The sequence below is a fragment of the Pteropus medius genome, unplaced genomic scaffold (assembly GCF_902729225.1).
Source record: "Pteropus medius unplaced genomic scaffold, Ma_sr-lr_union100, whole genome shotgun sequence".
Taxonomy (NCBI): domain Eukaryota; kingdom Metazoa; phylum Chordata; class Mammalia; order Chiroptera; family Pteropodidae; genus Pteropus; species Pteropus medius.
This window is the reverse complement of record NW_024342471.1, coordinates 20,470,691-20,490,265: the sequence shown is the minus strand read 5'-3', so window position 1 is coordinate 20,490,265 and position 19,575 is coordinate 20,470,691. Positions and strand designations below refer to the sequence as shown.

At 44.2% G+C, this 19,575-nt stretch overlaps 1 protein-coding gene across 2 annotated transcripts in view; it reads left to right on the top strand.

Moving 5' to 3' along the window:
• The window catches only part of ZFP64 (ZFP64 zinc finger protein), a 73,762-nt gene extending 61,814 nt beyond the window's left edge, over nucleotides 1-11,948 (top strand). For both annotated transcript variants that reach the window (XM_039864645.1, XM_039864646.1), the window contains 2 exons: nucleotides 7,504-7,755; nucleotides 10,719-11,948. In XM_039864645.1, coding sequence (XP_039720579.1) covers nucleotides 7,504-7,755; nucleotides 10,719-11,401 — 935 coding nt within the window. In that variant the 3' untranslated portion in view covers nucleotides 11,402-11,948. The remainder of the gene's footprint in view (nucleotides 1-7,503; nucleotides 7,756-10,718) is intronic.
• The last annotated feature ends 7,627 nt before the right edge of the window (nucleotides 11,949-19,575 follow it).

Genomic DNA, 19,575 nt, shown 5'->3' with positions numbered 1-19,575 from the left:
CAGAAGTGGCAAACCTTGTGACTAGTGGCATGTGAGCAGAACCTAGTCATGGCCATATCGAGCACCAATGGGGGGGGCGGGGACTGGGAAATGGTTCCAAGAAGGGCAGCCCCATGCCCAGGTAAGACTCTGCAGCAACATTGTTAGGACAGCGTTGTGGACAATGAGTGGTCTCTGCTGCAGTGGCCATTGTGCTGTGGCCGGAAGAGAATGAAGGCTCCATTTGGCCTGGGCAGGGTGGATCACGAAAGGCCTCTAAGCGAGAGGAATGTTCGATCCTCTGCTAGAACGAACAGGGCTGCCAGGATAATGTCAGTGGCAGCATGCAAATCGCAGGATCTGTTTAAACAGAGGTGAGACCCCCACCAGTGTAGCGGGTTTAGACACATTCCACAGAGCCGGGTCAGCTGTGGCCATGCTACTGCCATCTGTTGGGTGGGAGCCAAAGGTGCTGCCACAATCCTACAACGCACAGGGCTGGACCTGCAACGAGGGATGATCAGGCCCCAAATGTCAGTAGTGCCGAGGTGAACCGAGACAGAGAGGCAGGGGCTAGATCAATAATGTCTTACTGGAATAGCACAGCACGGTAGGGGGACAGAAAGTGTGAGACAAGGCCCAGTCCTTTGCGGGGTTCACTGAGTTGGGGAATCCGCCACCATATCCATAAACTTTTCAGGCTGTAAAGTGAAAATCTACTGGTCTCTTTTCTGTTTTGGAAGGTTTCACCCAAGCTTGATTTTTGACATGTGCCCTGGCAGCTACGTAGTTCTTCCAAATGTTGGCCATGTCATTATACCACAGGGGGAAATCACTTCTGTTAATATTACCAACCACCTCAGAAAACTAAGAACGCACAAGCTGCTAGCCCGGGGTAAGAGAGACAGAAAATCCTAACTTTTGTTTTAGAGCGCTAACGTCATCACCGCAGTATTGTGGGTAATCTTCCTTGAAATGACACACTCCCTTAATCCATTTGTAAGAAAATGTCTGCCAAATCCCAAAGCTGGAAAAAGAAAAAAAAAACCGAAAACATACTTTGTCAGTTCTTTCAAATCAAAATGGTGCTGCGTGGAAAAAAGTACCTGGTTTGCAATGCAACCTCCCCCATTCCCCCCGACACACACACGCAAGTGCTAGTTCTCAAGACAACCAGTGTATTTTGGTTTGCAGCAGAAGCACGTTATGTGTACTTCCCATTTCATTACACAGAATGTTTAAAACAAAAAAATAGGGAGAGAGATTTAAAGCAACAGGACATCCTTGCGAGCAGCAAAAGCTAAGTGAAACGGGCTCCGGCCGCACTGGGTGGGCATGGCAGTGAGGAATCGGTGAGGGCGGAGCTGGCAGTCTGCTAAGCTGCCAGCAGCTCTGCCCGTCGTTGCTCTGGCATCCGTGTGTACACGTCGGCAATGCACAAGACGGATGGTGCTTTAGTAGTCCGAAAATACATTTGACTAGAGGGTCTCATGGGCCCCCAGGCACTCACAGACTGCACTTTGTGAACCACGGAGGGAGGATGGGACAGGTAAATACAGGTGTGGCTAAGAACAGGTGTCTGTGCCTAGCATGCAGGCTTGCTAAGGGCTTGTTTGGGGAAAGTCAATTAGAAAGCTGGGCTGTAACCACGTTGGAGAAGTCTTGGAAAGTCAGGCCTTGAACTTGGATTCAATCTTTTTATTACCTTTGTTCTAAAATTATGTTAGGATTTTTGTATATGTATATCTATATCCCATACATGTAAGTTTGTCCTCGGACAGAAAAACTAAATTTTCAATCACACTATAGAAACAGTGCGAAGTGGGGTGGCGGGGAGAGGGGAGATAGAAAATGCTTTATTCTTATTTTTTCCCCATATAAAATCTTAAGCAAAAATAAAAGATAGAAAAATCAATGTAAACAGTAACCGTTTCTGGATAGGTTTAAAAACAGCATCAATTTTCTGAATTTTATATATTGAGTATATGTATATATATTTGCTCTTATTTTCAAATTTTTTAATCATTCTAGTAAAAGGTGAATAAACTGTATTGTTTAGAGGCTTACAATGACGGGACGAGGTTGGTTGGTTTGTTTGTTGTTGTTTTTGCCACCTCTACTTCCATACCCCTATTCCACCGGCTTTTTGGATAGTAAAATTCATCTGGAAGAGAGAAGGCACAAAAGTAGCTCCAAAATTTTGCACAAGGCATTTTGCTTTGTCAGAAATTAAAAATATAAAGCTATGATTTAAATAGTATGAATATTAGAACTGGAATAAATAACTATGTAACAGAGTATAAAAACAGACTTGTGTAGATACAGATTAAACACCTGATAAACACTATTTCAGGTCAGCGGAGGGATGGGTGAACTCTGATATATGGGGCCAAGACAATCAGCAGTCTCTGAGAACAAAGGTGATAGCCCTTCACCATTCACAAATTCCAAATAACAGTAACTTAAGTTAAATATTAAAGTCTATAAGTAGAAAATGTTCAAGGACGAATTTATGGTATGGGTAGACAGGCAAACAATTAGCAGAGACCACAAAGAGATCGGATTCGATGTGACTACAGTTAAAACTTATGACAAGGTACCACTACAAAGACAAATGTCCCACAAGAAGAAATTTGCAACATAGGGCAGAATTAATCTTCAGGACACACAGGGATTCCTACAAATCAAAGATAAACCAATGGAGAAGGATATAAACAGGCAACCCCCTAAGAAATATAGATACCCACATTCACATGAAAAGCCAATAAGCCATAAAGTACAAATGAAACATATTCTGCATTTTCTTCATTAGGCTAGCCGAAAGTGCCGTATTAAAATATTGACTCTCAGAATCCCATATATTGCCTGGCCTTTAATTTAACCATCACCACACGCTTCTTCCCTGCCTCCCAATCCAGAGAGGCTGTGGTTATCTTTAGGGGCAGGACTAGGATCGGGGATGTGGGAGCAGAGGGCCATGGGATAGAGGGCTGATGGCAGCAAAGCTATTTAAAAATCAATGTTGAGTGTTCTGTCCAAGCCCCTTGCTGTTCTCTCGTTTATTCTGATAGTTCAAGCTGATTCTTCTGGATTGTCTAGGTAGGCTATCGTGTGCACATGTTTTCCATTCCTGTCTTTCTACTTCATCTTGAGAGCCTTGGCCCGGGACTGCAGGTCAGAGTGGCAGAGTAACAACAGTGAGAGTAAACCATCCATATCTTATCCTCCCTTCCTCTAAGGCAATGGTCCCCACCTTTTTCGGCACCAGGGACCGGTGCTGCTATGAGAATCTAATGCCTGATGATCTGAGGTGGAGCTGAGGCGGTGATGCTAGCGCTGGGGAGCGGCTGCAAATACAGATGAAGCTTCCCCTGCTCACCCGCCACTCACCTCTTGCTGTGAGGCCCTGTTTCTGACAGGCCACGGGCCGGTAATGGTCCATGGCCCCAGGGTTGGGGACCCCTGCTCTAAAGGAGTGCTTTGATGTTACCATTTGTGGGTTGAGTCCCTAGACTTCTCTTAGAGATTATTTATCATGTTTAAGAAGTTTCTTATTCCTAGCCTTCTGAGGTTGGTTTTTTAGGGGTGGAGGTGGGGGAGGGCATTAAATGGAGAATGATGGTTGAATTTCAAATGTTTTGCTCCTTTTCAAGATAGTCCTGTGGCATTTATCTAGCCTCATAAAGGTCATTGACTTATAATGTTTGTATTTTATAATCCTACTTTGTATTTCTTCATTCGCCATTGATATCTGAATTACTCTATCATGAAGGGACTTGCAGCATTTTTTATCTTTATGCTATTAATCGAATGTGGAAACGCTTCTAAATAATTTGATAGAGCAGACTCACATAATTTGATAGAACATGCCCACAATACTTTCTCTGCTTATGACTTTTTTTTTCCCAGAGAATGGAGAAGGGGTGTAGATTAGGATGGGATGACAATATCAATCTCTGTGGCAACTGAAGACTGCTCTGCTCATCCCAGTGTCCCCAAAGTCAGTCACAGCTCTGTGCTTGTGGGCTTCTCTCCAGGACCCAGCTGGTAGAGCGGCCTCTGTCTGGAACTCACCAGATAAAGGCATTCTTGACCTTTTATTTGCTGTGGACTCCTGGCAATCTTGAGCCTTTCCCAGAATAATGTTTTTAAATGTAACAAAGTCACATTTAAAAACCGTATTTCAGTACATTTGCTGTCAAAGCGTTAAGTGTGTGGTATGTTAATACACTAAACCCTTGCTCTCTAAAGGGTGGTAAAAACCAGAAATGTCAGCATCCCTCCTGGGAGCTTGTTAGAAATGCAGAATCTCAAGCCCCACCCAGAGCCACTAAATGAGAAACTGCATTTTACTTTGTTTCTGTAAATTTGACTTGGGAATTGGGAAGATGGTTGTCAAAGGGTACACACTTCCAGTTATAAGATGAGTAAGTTCTGAGGATGTAACATACAGCATGGTGACCGTAGTGAACAATGTGGTTTTATATACTTGAAGCTTGCTAAGAGAATAGATCTTAAATGTTCTCACCCCCTCCCCCCAAAAGTGGTAATTATCTGAAGTGATAGAGGCATTACCACAATAAGATTTGTTCATTATTCCTCAATACATTAAATCATCATTGTATACCCTACACAGTGTTATATGTCACTTGTATCTCAAATCTGAAAAAAAAAAGTCTATTTTAATGATACCTTTCCCACCCACTATGATCAGTATGCACTGTGGCACTAAGAAGGTCTGCACTTAAGATTGGTATCTCACGGCTGGTCTAACTAACTACCTTAACTGAAGCCATGATGAACGTCAATGTCATGCTGAGAACCGCAGCAAAGTGCGGTGTGATACAAACATGGCTCGTGTCTGTTCCCGAAGGTCTCAGGTCCCATCCATAGAGTGGTCTCCGGACTGCATTCTTAGCCGGCAGAAGTACCAGATTCCAGTTAGAGTCTGTAGAAATAGGAAGGTAATGGTTTCCCATGCAAGGTCTTGGATCCTCTACATTTTATCTCCAAGCCCCAAATTAAGAACCCCCAATCGGGAATATTACAAGTTGTCTTGGGCAAGAGAAATGAGTGGTGGCAGACTGTCCACTGGCTCGGAAAAGCATTTGCCTAACTAACACTGACTCATCTGATTTGGTCATATTTCAATGGGCAGGGCAAGTCACATGCCCCAGCCTGCAGTCACCGAGACAGGAAAGCAGAATTCTCCTGAGAAGAAGGACAGCAAATACACAGTAAACAACTTTCCTCTGATGTAGCGATTTTTTAAATTATTATTGATCCGTTTTACTTTGTAATTTTATGTCTGCCTGGACCGTCATCCATTCTGTTGAGTCTTCTAAATATATTGAGGGTAAAGATGACTTCGTCTGTCCATAGTACCCTTTCTCTTTCCTGTGTCTCTTGGAATAGTCCTCAGCCAGGTACAATTTTACACCCTCCCCCCACAAGGGCCATCTGGCAATAGCTGAAAACATTTAACTCTCACAATGGGGAGGGAGGTGCTGCTAAACATCCTATCACACACAAGACAGCCTGCAGCAAAGAATTACCTGTCCCAAATGGCAGTAGCGCCAGGACCGAAAACTCTGGTCTAGTGGAATCATTTCTTTATGAGCAAATCTCCCTTTTTAGCAACTAATTTTCGTTTTTCTTCATCAAGTGCTCTAAAATTCATTCGACTAGTTTCTTGAATTGCATATGGTTCACTTGCTTTCATTTTTGGCGTTAAAAATGAACTTGTCTTTCTTCTGAAAAGCGATAGGCTGTAGGTTTTGATACAGGAAGCTCTCGCCGCCCATCTGTCTGGGAGGTTTGTAATCTGATTTGGATTCTTGAACAAAAAAGTTGTTTTAAAATATACTCTACAACTTTCAAGGTGACTTTTTAGAAAAACCTTTTGGGAGACCACGTTAGATTCACAAAAGCTTGATTCACATCTACTTGGTGAGTTTTAGCTCTAATATGAAGCTTTTCGTGGCATTCGTCGTGATTTCTATTTTGCCTAATATTAAAATGGATAGTCCTGCTTTTCTTTAGCATTTTCCTAGACTATTCTTCTACTATTTTCTTCTACTCTCATTTTACTTATCTTAAGAATGTTAAGCTGACTTTTTTTTTTTTTTGAAATTTTTATCAGGGAAATTGAATCCATTTGTTTGTTGTACTCAACATTTAGTTCGATTTTTGCCTTATTTCGTGTGCTCTTGCCTTTTTTGATGGTTAGTTCTCTCTTGTGGTTTGGAAGCAATATTTTACATTTCATTCCTTTCTCATATCCCACATCTCCACTTCCTTTCTTTAGGATGTATACACCATTCAAGTGTGATACCCTGAGTCATCCCTCATCTGTCAACTGGCTTTATTTTCTCTTTCCACTGAATGCTAATCCAAGTATAGGATTCTATTTAAATAATTTCTATAGAATGTTGCAGATATTATCCCCATTCCACTACCCTCCGGTGTCACCTAAGGAGTTGTGTGCTGATCTGAGCATTTTTCCTTCTGAAAGCTTTAAGAGCTCATCATTCTGGGGCTTCTGAAATTATGCCACTCTGCCTATAGCTAGGGCATCTTAAGACCCATGGCTGTCTTTAGTGTTAAGAGATAATTATTTACTCTCTTCTGTCCTGGACAATCTAGAACTAGTTTTCATGTCTTAACTCTTCTTATACTTTCCCTGTTGTCCTTTTGGGCAGTCTTCTGGGAGATTCTTTAGCTCTGTCTTCTACTTCTAGTCATTTTTTGACATCCCTTCTGCTACTCAACTTGCTTACAGGAAGTTTTATCCTGACAATCATAAGAGAATGGAAATTATTATAGGAATGAAAACTGCTTTTGTAACTTCAGGTTCTTCAGTCGGGTGTGTCTTCCTGGTTCTGGCCTTCTCCAAGCATTTGGTTAATGGGCAGGTTAATTTTTATCTGGACATGATCAGTCTGAAGTGGTTGTAGGGAAGGAAAGGAACGCTCTAGTTGGTGGAGACGTTCTGAGCATGGGCTTCTTTGTTTTCCAGAGTCTCTCTAGCTACTTGGGGCCTTTGCATCATTTCTTTGGTATAAGTACCCTCGCTCCCTAATAGTCGGGGGTGGAGGTGGATACTGTTGCTGCTTGCTGTTTGATACAAGTAGGGGAAGTGGTCTACCCGACCATCTTCTGTGTGGTTTGTCAGTTAGCCAGAACGCTATTCTAAGACACTTACACCTGCCACCTCTGATCCTGAATACTTCTATAACCACTCCCGTTTTCCCAGATGCGGTTTGGCCTATGAGTTTCTCCTTCAATCTGATTTTATCTAATCTGGCCTGCAGGAGTCTTTAAAATTTCTGAGCCATCAATAAATGGCACAGCTTCTCATCTCTCATTGTGCTTATCTAGACTTTGGTATGTTTCTGTCTCTGGGCATTTGGACAGAAGGAAGAGGTGGACCCATATACCCAGGCTAGCATGTCAGTCAAGTCCTTTTGCAGTCATCTTAACAGGGAAAACCTTAAAACCTTGATTCTTTTTATGTGTTTGAAGGAGACAAACCACACAAGTGTGAGTTCTGTGACAAGTGCTTCAGCCGGAAGGACAACCTGACCATGCACATGCGGTGCCACACCAGCGTGAAGCCCCACAAGTGTCACCTGTGTGACTACGCCGCTGTGGACAGCAGCAGCCTCAAGAAGCACCTGCGGATACACTCCGACGAGCGGCCGTACAAATGCCAGCTCTGCCCCTACGCCAGCCGCAACTCCAGCCAGCTCACTGTCCACCTCCGGTCCCACACAGGTAAGTCCCTGGCCTGGAAACCTCTGTGCCTTACTTGGTCTCTTATGTCTTAACCTTCATTTACCTGAAACACAAGCAACTTAAATAACTGGGTGGCTAAGTAAAAAAAAAAAAATTGGAATTTCTGTGGCGATTTGTGAAGCTTGTGGTTGTTCGTTCGCCAGGACAATAGCTTTAGTAAACCATGAACGTCTGATAGCTGGGTTTTCTCACTTGACTACATAGAACACAGCTGGGGATGAGTACTCGCTACAGCAGCCAAGAAGTAAAGCTGTATCTCAAATAAAAGTCGATGTATAAACCAGCTGTTTCAGTCATTTAAATTAACTTCCGATGGTATAGCTTAATTCAAAAACATGTAGCAAAATTAGTTGAGTTTAACTGCAAATCACAGACTTCTAGCTCTGGAAATTAGACTTTGCAAAGAGCTTTTCCTTCCCTTCTTTGTGAAACCCCCATTGAAATAATGATCGATCAATTGAACCAACCAATCCATCATGGCACAGAAAAATGGGGACTGGAAGCCTCATAAAGAGGTTAGTAAAATGAGAATTTTCAATGAATTCACGGAAGATGGCAAGCAGACGGGAATATGCCAACATCCAAAACTGAGTAGAGAAACCTGTCCCTACAGACGAGTGGGAGGTGGCCATACAGTTGGGAGCCACTCGTTCTCACCAGTGTCTGGCTGCCCTGAGAGTTCTGGGCTTGGAACTGGCATGTAGATGGCCAAGGCCACAGGGCTCAGAGAAGCTCAAGCCTATTGGCACAATGGCCCAAACTACCTAGAAACAGTAAAATCCATGGCACCTATGTCTAATCCTTAAACCACTTTATTCTTCCTAAACATAAAGTGTCAACTGTGGACTATGAGTCATTTGTGGAAAATGACAGCGTAAAATGCTCCAAGTCTAACAAATAAGTAATCCTGAAGTTAACAGAGTGCTTGAATAATAGACAAGACTTTTAAAAATTCTAGTTAGTATCTACCCAATAGCAAGAATGTTGTATCCAAGAAGAGTTCTGTGAAAAGGTAGTGATCATAAGAGGTGTATAAATTAAAACTAGGACCGCTGGCCGTAAAGTTAAAGAAAAATCCCAAAGATTAGAAAAAGAAATTGAGTTGGAGAACTGAGAATGAATAAGAAGCTGGAAGTCTGGTTGCTGACAAGGTCTAGGAAGAAAATAGAACTGAGAAAATCAAGTGAGAAAAAGAACTTCATGATTCTAAGGATACATGGCTCCCAAGAAAGGGCTCCCAAGATGTCAATCAGGGCCAGCGGAGCGGCTGCAGTGATCCATACCTAGAAAGACTTCTCAGTAATAGTGGCTTCTAGGAGACCGTGAAACAGTGCCTTCAAAGTTGGGGAATGAATTTGAACATAGACTTCTATACCCAGCCAAACTATCTCAAGAATGAACGCAGAATAGACAAAGCTATGCAAGGACTCAGACTTTATACCCAGTCACCATCCTAGTGGAAGGTAACAGAAGATAAACTGTAGCAAAACAAGAGAAAAAAAAAAAAATTGACATGAGATATTTGATATGTGACTATCTGAATATAGCTAACAGGGGTTGCAGTAAAGGGAAATATCAAAGTGATGCTTGTATAGAAGGTTAAGAGAAAAAAAAATCAGTAAGTCAGAAATTCAGAAAATCCATTAGAAATTCCATGTAAAAGTTTACGTAATAGACTGGATGACTTTGAGACCATGGCGAGGTTCTTTTTTCTCAAAAAACACACAGTCTAGTCAAGAAGCATGATACAATGTGGTCCAAAATAAGCATGTAAGAAAAGAGGATCAACTTGACCTTAATGCTCGCAACAATATCAACTAGCCCAGGTGTGACGGTGGCCCTGTAAGGGGTGGACGTCATTCTGGCGTAGTTGGCTCTGACGAATATCACATGCCCAGTCGTAATATAAATTGCTGATATAGCACGTCCTCAAATAACATTGTTTCATTCAACGTCATTATAACATCGATGAGATGCCGTAACTATATCAATTAGCCTATGATAAAATTGGTTTTATACGTCATTTTGCTTAAAGTTGCAGAACCTATTGACGACGTTACGTGAGGACTTAGTATAGCTTACTCTAAAGTTGAAAACAACTAGTTAAAGCATGAGAAGTCACAGGTCAGACTGTAAATGTTATCGAACATAAATGTACAAATAAAGCTATTAGTTTAGAAGGTAGCGCTGGAAAAGTAAAAAATCACAACCATCAGAACACAGGACTTTGGTGGGAAAGGAGGCATGTGTAGGGTAAGGGAGATTCTTTGCTTATAGTCAACAGATGATGATGTTTAAAAGTAACGACCTCCAAGAAAAGAAAAAACCTTTAGCAGCACCTCCAGGGGTGCAGAAGCAGCTAAGGCTTTTCCCTTACTTGTCCCGTGCCACCATATTCATGTGTTACTTTTTTATACATAAAATTCGGTCTGTAGATGTGAAACTGAAACTTTAACTAGTAAATGCAAGCCAATGAACTGATATAAAGCAGCTTAAGCACTAGAGTCAGCATGGTTATAAGTCTTGGCTTGATTTGGAACAGTTGTATGTAATATTATACGCACCTCTTCCTTCTTCCATGTTCAGTTTTGGGATGCCAGGATACGTGAGAGTTTAGATTCAAAACTGAAGTGTTCTCACAAAGAGTGTGGACTTGGATGCCATGATGCCTGGGTTCAAATCCCTACTATTTAGATCGAGAACTTGACCTCGCTGAGCCTCAGTTACCCCATCTGGAAAATGGGCGTGATAGATAGTACCCACTCGGGACTGTCATGAGGATTAAGTGAGTCGATATACATGGTAAATGGTATTAGGAGGCTACAGGTAGCTGGAGCTCAGAAGACCCAACTGTCCCTTTGCGGCCAAGTATTCTGACGCATGTTTGGGGGGAGTTCTGTGTTGCCTGCCTGCTCTAATGGAAACACACCTTCCGTTGCTAGGGGACACTCCCTTCCAGTGCTGGCTCTGTAGCGCCAAGTTCAAAATCAGCTCGGACTTGAAAAGGCACATGATCGTGCACTCGGGGGAGAAGCCTTTCAAGTGCGAGTTCTGTGACGTCCGCTGCACCATGAAGGCGAACCTGAAGTCGCACATCCGCATCAAGCACACCTTCAAGTGCCTGCACTGCGCCTTCCAGGGCCGGGACCGGGCTGACCTCCTGGAGCACAGCCGGCTGCACCAGGCCGACCACCCCGAGAAGTGCCCGGAGTGCAGCTACTCCTGCTCCAGTGCGGCTGCCCTGCGCGTGCACAGCCGGGTCCACTGCAAGGACCGTCCCTTCAAGTGTGACTTCTGCAGCTTTGACACTAAGCGGCCCAGCAGCCTGGCCAAGCACATTGACAAGGTACACAGGGACGAGGCCAAAACAGAGAACCGGGCCCCACCAGGCAGGGAAGGGCCCCGAGAGGGCAGCTCCCAGCACGTGGCCAAAATAGTGACCCAGAGGGCCTTCCGCTGCGAGACCTGCGGTGCCGCCTTCGTCAGGGACGACTCCCTGAGGTGCCATAAGAAGCAGCACAGTGAGCAGAGCGAGAGCAAGGACTCGGACCTGGTCACCTTCCCGCCGGAAAGCGGCTCCTCGGGGCAGCTGGAGACTCCCCTGGAGCCCAGCCTGTGCCTCTAATTCAGGCAAAGAGGGCGGTCAGCTGCCCAGAACTCCAGGCGAATGCTGCAGCCCAGCCCCCTGAGGGAGGCCATCAAGCCAGACTTCAGTCACCAGCCCCGGCACGGCTGCTCCCAACGCCATAGGCCTCAGAGGCGGTGGCTGTCCCAGGGCAGACACCGTGCGGTGCAGACACCTCTCCCCGGCGCTCTTTCCTCCAGGGCTCAGCGAAGCAAGTTGACTCTCAAGGTCGTTCCAAGGTGGGGGTGCACGAGCATCGCTGTATCCTAGAGGGATACCTTCCCGATGGATTCCAACTCCAAGACTGATCCATCTCTGATGGAATCATTAAACTTTTAGACCACATGGAAAACTGAAAGTAACCTGATCTGTATAGTGGGGAAGGTTAAGATGAGGATAGGTACGTGGCAGGTCTGGGGAAGCTGGCTAGTTCTTAACCCAGGTGGTGGTTATGAGTATCCGCCTTATATGTTTTTGTGTGGTTCCTTTTTACCTGTTGTCTTATAATAAAAAGCAAACTCATCCTCAGAATGAGGTAAGAGAAACACGCCATTTTTCTTCTGTAGACAGGTTATGTTATGGGTTTCTCCCTGCCCACTCCCCCCATTCAGTAATCATAAATGCACCCAGGATTTCTCAGCGTCAGCCCTGCCACTATGTGAAATGCAGTTTGATCTGTAGGTGGCAGCAAAGATCAAGCTAACTCTAGCTCAGCCTGTCATGGTGTCTCGTAAGATTCCAGATTTGTGTACTTGTATTCGTAAAGAAAAGACTAAGAGCCCACTGGGCCCTGGGCTTGGTTCTGGGACACATGATGCAGGGGACAGCCTGAGACTAGCATCTGTCATCACAGTAAGCACGTGGTGTTTGCTAAGCCAACAGACAAGTGAAAATCCAAACCTCTCATAAATGGACATTTTACTTAGGAGACTATGGGACGTCGGTGGATATAGAATTGATCTAGAGTTACTTTGTTCTATTTGGGTATCCTCATATATAGTCTCTCAAATATAAGTTCTTGTGTGCCCTCATCAAGCTAAATATCTGTGCTTTTAGAATAGATGAAAACGATCCATTGTTTTTGGTAAACTAGGCAAAAGGACATGAAAACCAGTTTTTATAGATTGTATACAGGGGAATATTTCACTGATGGAATAGCAAGAGGTATGTAGTGTATTTTAAGAATTTTGTTGGAACAGATCTGATTCAAGTATGACCTCGGGCCGGTGATAACGCGCTGTTGAATCTCTTCGTCGGAAGGGGAAAAATGAAAATGAGAGACCCGTGATGGAATCGATCGTTGCTTTGCTCCGGGACTATTGTTTGCGATTGTGCAGAAAAGCGTTTGGTTACTGAGTGCTGGTGCAGTGTACAGATTCCGTTGTCACCTTTCTGCTCTTTGTCATGAGTCTTATCTACGTTTCTCCTCTAGTAACAGAAGGGTTGTTGACCTTTCGAGTGGGAACCCAGAGATCAAAATCATACAAACTTTCCTCGTACTTCTTGTGTTATACCTCTTAAGATAAACAGGAAAGACAGCAGCCTTTTTAGGAAGCTTTTTTTAACAGCTGTATGGACTTCAGAGGTCTCGGGCCTACCCTGGTATCGCTTAGCATATTTGGATTCCCAGCGGAGCAGAGGTCAGTAAAACGTTTGGCGACCAGATAGTATTTGAGGCATTGTGGAGCCACAAGGTCTTTTTTGTGCCCAAACTCTATGATTTTCGCACAGAAGCAGAAAGTGAATGAACGTATCTGTGTTCCAATAAAGCTTTATCAAATAATTCAGGAAGCAGAAGAGCAAACTGGCTAACTCTGCTAGGGTGAAACTTAAAATATACAGATTATCACCAAATAAAACTGGGAAACAGCCGTAATGGCTAAGGGACCGCTGACATGGTACAGACCAGAAAGGCAAAGTTTCTGTATCCATGTCCGTTCTGTATCCATGTCCAAGGTCAATGTGGATCTGAAAGGGGAAATTGATTAATGATTAGGTTTGAACTTAGACTTCACTTGGACCAGGGATGGGCGAACTTTCCAGTAAGGAGCCAGATAGTAAGCATTTGGGGCTTTGCTGGCCCTCGTCAAAACCTCTCAGCCATTCACCTCTACAGTTGTAGCAGGATCACTCAGCTCTGCCATTGTAGCTAAAGCAGCCATAGGTAGTAAGTAAGCAAATGGGCACCGCTGTGTAGCAATAAAACTTTAAAAAAGCAGGCCATGATTTGGTGGGCCATGGTTTACTGACTCCTGAGCTGGACTATTTGAATGCAAGTAGCAGGGTAATTGGTCATGGGTAAATGCAGGGGAGAATTACTAATACTAAATTTCCTTGGATTCCTTCAAGGAAGGTGCTGCTTCATGCAACAGAGTTCCGGCTGGGTGCTGGGAAAAGCTGGTTCCTTTGGATCTTTATCCAGATCAGCTTTAAAATCTCCAGCGAAGAGTCCAAAAATCAAAGTGACATCCTCTTTCCTTTCTTTAAGATTTCTTGCTGCCTTCTAAATACTGTAGAACAGCAGTCCCCAGCCTTTTTGGCACCAGGGACCTGTGCTCCTAAGAGATTCTAATGCCCGATGAACTGAGGCGGAGCTCAGGCAGTGATGCCAGCGCTGGGGAGCGGCTGCAAATACAGATGAAGCTTCGCTGCTCACCTCCTGCTGTGCAGCCCGGTTCCTAACAGGTCATGGACCAGTACCAGTCCACGGACCAGGGGTTGGGGACCCCTGCTAGAACATGAATTACTTGTCCATGCATTTAATTTCTTAAAGAAAAAGGATGCGCCTTAATTTCTGTTGCCATCGGTGACATTTGTCCTTGTTCTGAGCCAGGCCCTATACTAAGAATTTTACCTGTGTTCACTCATCTGTTTCTCTCAGGTGTCACCCAGACCTAGGACTAGGGTGAGGCAAGTGAGTTACTCGCCCAGGGCACCGAAACCTCAGTAACCGAAAAAATATTCCAATGGATTTTTTTTTAATTGGAAAACTATGACCCACAAGTCAGCCACTTTGTTTTTCTAAATAAAGTTGTATTAGAACTTGGCCTGGGAGTTAGGGCAGGGGTGTGTGAGGGCAGAGTTGGATCCTATCTTTATTTAAAATTCTGATGTTTCGTTGTGGATTTTTTTTTTTTTTGCATTCTGTTTGGTTTTTAGAAAATTGCATTACACTATCTACCTTGGTCCGTGAGACTTTTGGCACCGCTTTCTATTCGCCCCGAGGGGCTTGCCTCACTCCCCTTCCCCTAGACCCTCCTCTCGTTGGATCCAGAAACAAACATGAAGGTGAAACTTCCCGGATGGGCGTTGGGTTTCAGCCCCAGGCAGAGCAGCTCCAGAGTCCACCTTTTTTAACTGCAGAGCTAGGTTGGGTGTCTAATAAAGAAAAAATATTTTGTTAGAGTAATGAATCGATCTGAACACGGTGGATGAAACGGTCCCAAAGAAGCCACCTTTTGTTATAAGCTAATGGGGCTGAGGAGGAAGGAGCTGAGAAAACCCTGGCTCTGGAAATACTGTCTGGTGACATCTGGCCAGAGATCTCACCTCAGATTCCCGGTTTGCCCATCTGTCGAATGGTCCCGTTTCAGGTGTTTGGCTTAATGATAAAATCAAGTGGTGTTGGCTTCTCTATGGCCTTTTCTCATTTCTTGTTTTGTTTGTGGAGAGGGTGGGTGGGAAATAACCAGAAACTACTGTTGTGACCTTAAGACATTGGGGATCATGGCTTCTGTCTTATTTCCAACTCTCACCCCACATCTTCATGTGGTCCAAGGTGGCGGCAGCTTAAGCTCTAAACAAGACAGAAGGTGGTCATGTCCCCTCCCGTAACAGAACCGGAAAATTGCATATAAACTGGTCGCTGCCCCCGGCTACCTGGCTGGTCATAGGTAGTGCAAAGGGCTCTGGGAAATGGTGCTTCTGGAGCAGCCTGTGTGGAGTTAAAACCCAAAAGGAGATGTTGGGTCGGGAGTGTTCTCTGCCCCTATGGACCCATAAAGGTTGAGAGTAACTTTTCTGAGAAACACCTGGCACAGGTCCTGAACGCCCCTGGTGTTCTGTGCACGTGCGTTCCTATTTTGGCAGGCGTTGGGCCTGCTTCTGCCTGCTCTTTGTGGATATTGGCCCACAACACTCTTCCAAAGTTCTCTGTCACTCTAGTCCAAAGGGTCTCAAATGTGGCTACGCGCTGCCGTCACCTGGAGAGCTCTTAGCTCTTTAGAATCTCTGGGGTGAGAGGCCTGGGCATCGGTACTTTCTCAAGTCCTGCAGATGACACTGATGTGCAGCCAGGTGGGATCAGCTGCTCCAGTCGAAGGGGCAGGGCTGTCTTCGTGAACCTCTCGTGCCGTCACGAAGGGCCCCACACTTGGTGGCATGCTCTGCTGTCGCTATCTTGAAATTCTTAAGTTTTGAATAAAGGGCTCTGTGTTTTCATTTTGCATCAGGCCCTGCAAAATTATGTAGCCAGTCCTGTGAAGGAAAGAACCCAGCTAAGAAAGAAGGCTGTCTGCATCACTGGTGCAGAAAAGGTGCCCACCACTGAAATCAGGAGTCCTTGCCGGCACTCGGCAGCCAGGGCTCTGGATGGAAGCGACAGCACCTTGAACCCTAACGTTCAAGCATTTCCCTGTGGGATTCCATTCAGACCTCACAACGAAAGGCACGCGCATTCATCCTTACGAGGGAACACTGATCTTAGAAAGGTTAACTTGCTAAACGCAGCTAGTACAGTTAATCCAATGCGTGGGGTGCTGGACTCCAGCGCCTGCGTGTTATTTGCGGGTTGACTGTCCACTTACTTAGTCTAGATCATCTCCCACCGGCAGAGGCGGGGAATCAGGGGTGGAGCCTTTTGAGTTGTAAGCGTTGGTGCAGAAAAAGGACAGGGTCTTTTGAAAGAATGGGGAGATCTGTAGTGAGATTGGAAAACACTTCAAATAGGGGTATCGTCAGATGATGGGGGAAATGCCCCTGGGTTGCCCAGCCACGTGCTGGGGCGTGTCTTATAGAAAAGACCAACATTGCGTGCCCCCAGCACAGGTTACAAAACAGTAAAGTTTTGCTTCAGTAGCGATCTTTATGACAACTGCACTTGAACTCACGTGAGTGGAAATGGCCACCTGAGCTTGTTTATGTGCAGCCACTTTCAGGAGACACTTAGGACAGGATCTCGTTTACGCCCCACGTGCACCTCGAGATGCTTCTGTGTTCATGCAGAAGAAAATGAAAGCGAAGAAAGCTCTCTCATGTCAAGCAGTTTGTCCGTATCCAAACCCGTGTCTGTGGCCTGCAGATGGAGCCCCTTCTAATGACCCGATGCCCCCTGCGTGAGAGACCTGTCTTAAGGCCAGAGTTCCTTGGTTTTTGAGTCATACAGACACCTTTGTCAGCCTAATGAAGTCTATGAGTCACTTCTCAAAGCGATGTTTAAAAGAATAAAATGGAATGCATAGGTTTGCAAAGGAAAAGTTATTTTGAAGTAGTTATCAAAATGTTTTTTTAATTACACGCATTTTATTTGCACAGTAAATAACAAGCTCTAGCAGCAGACCTGGGTAACTACTCTTGTTGTAAAGTAGCAATGACCATAAATCGTATTTCAAGAATCCTATGTTATATGAAAATATCTAATTTGTTGACGAAATCACAGACGCTGCTAAGGGTACTGTGGTTTGATGCCCACATCCAGAATCGACAGAAGTGTTGGATTTCAGAAGCTAGTAGTAAATAAGAGCCATCTCCTTTCCCATCTAAGTCCCTGGAGCCTCAAAATTCCATCCGTGGTCCCTTCACCCAGTGTTAACACCTCCGATGCTAAAGGAACGTCTGGGGTCTGGTGTTCTTGATAAAATTTGAACTTGCAGTTGATTCCATCATAAGCAGATCTAGTAGCACCAGCTTACCCCACCCCTCACTACCAAAAAAAACACCTTGAATTAGGAAGGATTCACCAAACAGAGCTCTTTGTAATACCTGTGTATGGTCCTTTTCTGATAAACTGCTCATAAAATGGCTCAGTCCTCACATTAGTTTGAGGGACTTTGGCCTATAGAAGACACATTGTATGTTTGCCAAGCAGTTCTGAAGTTCTGAGGGCACCGCGCTCTCACGCTGCGATAGATTTCTCGAAAGGCCACAAAAGCCCGTTTCAGATGCCACCTCCTGCCGTGTGTCCACCAGACCGACTTTCTCTTCTTTCCCAAAGCAGACAGTAACTCTCATTCAGTTCCGCTGTGAGGTTCGTTTTGTTGTGGTTTGCCCCTCCCCTCCAGGGGTGAACTCCATTGAGGACACACACCCTGTGATGCTCGAGTCTGTGTTAAGTTCTGTGGACGGCCCAGTCTCTTCCAGATTTGTGGGAGACACCAATGTGATAGATGTTACGATCAGGAATTTTGAAACTGCCTCCGGTGTCTACATGGTGTTTGATTTGAAGTAATGAACCCCTCTTGATAGTGTCTATGGGTAGTTGGCAGGTTGGATAAGACATCTGGGAGATGCACCATGTTCTCGTCCTTAAGAGCTGTCAATATTTTAAAGTAACTTTGCTTTCTTATTACAAAAGCAATATGTCGTCGCTGGAGGAAAAGCAACACAAAAATTAAAAATTAAAAGCCGTTGCAACACCGTGAGCTTGGGGGCACCTCCAAGGGCAGGTAAGGGACTTTTCCCTGTTACGAAGGCTACGGTGACCAGCTCTGTGGGGAACTGTGGTGGGCATCAGCATTTCCGGAAGATGAACTTGGAAGGGAGCAGGGTTCTTAAGAGCCCAAAGACTAGAGTCAGGATGCCTGGTTTAATTCTGGCTCCATCATTTTATTTGCTACGTGGCTTTGGTCCTATTTCTTAAGACTTCTGTGCCTCATTTTTCTAATCTACAAAATGGAGATAATCACAGTGCCTACCTTGCAGAATTATCAGGAAGAGTAAATAATCTATGTAAAAAGCTAAAACAGCACCCAGCACACAATAAGCCCCAGACCAAGAGCTAGCTAATTCAAATTTGTATTTTTAAGTGAGTAGTTAATAACTGCAAACAATTCTCGATCGCCTGTGCCAACTAGGGTGTGCAGGAGTTTCCTGAATCCCCAAGTCAATTTATTCATGACTATGGAATTAATTATATAATTTTTGTATTGGATTTACTTTGTTAATAGTAATTTCTGATGCTCAAACTTCAATTAGGACAGACCTACATACATCTTAGGACAAACTTTTATCCTCTTTGGTCAAGTGAAAATGCGTGTACTTTGAAAATAAATGGATATAATAGAAATAAGTGAACACCATGGAATAGGTATCATCTGTTCATTATAAACAAAATTTGATTCCACAGCCAGGGACTGGGGAAGAGAACTCTTATGTTTTGCTAGAGGGAAGACTCTTTGGAGAGCAATTTAGCGATAGGACCAAAATACAAAACGCAAATACCCTTTGACCCAGTGATTCTATTTATAGAAATTTCTCCCATGGAATTAATTTGACCATGGATGTAAATGAACACAAGGATGTTCAGAGCAGCATTGTCTGAGAGCAGTTAGGACGAAACCAAAATTTCCATGAGTACAGGGCTGTTCAGATGATGACACAGCCAATATAGAGGGTGACCATACAAATCTTTTGAAAAACACAAAAGGCTCAGTTGACCCATGTGTGTTGACATGGAGAGTCATTGAAGGTCAGTTATTAAATGAACAAAAAGCAAGTTGCAGAGCACTCTGCAATGCAGTCCCCATCGGCTTTGAAAAAGAAGGTGGTCTATGCGTGGATATCGTCTCGAAGGACATGAAATAACCTGAGTGGTTTACATCTGGTAAGTGGAGCCAGTGTTGGGAGGGGAGGGAAGCTTTTATTTAATACCTCCCCGTTTGGCTTTTCACAACAAGCACGTATTAAATAGATAATAAAAATCGCTTTTAAATTTACCTGCCAGGTTCTCATTCACGTCGCCTGTCTATTCACTTTGATAACCATGTTTCGAATATATATATAATACGTTAATCTTAATGTATAAAATCCTGGGGATTTAAAAATTCTATGAACATCTCCCTTCTCACATTTCACTTCTGCCCTCTGTTTCACTATCTTCCACCTTTGGACACTTTTAACCTCGATTTTTGCAAGTCTCTGGAAAATACTTGGACAGCAAACTGGATAGAAAGTTCTTT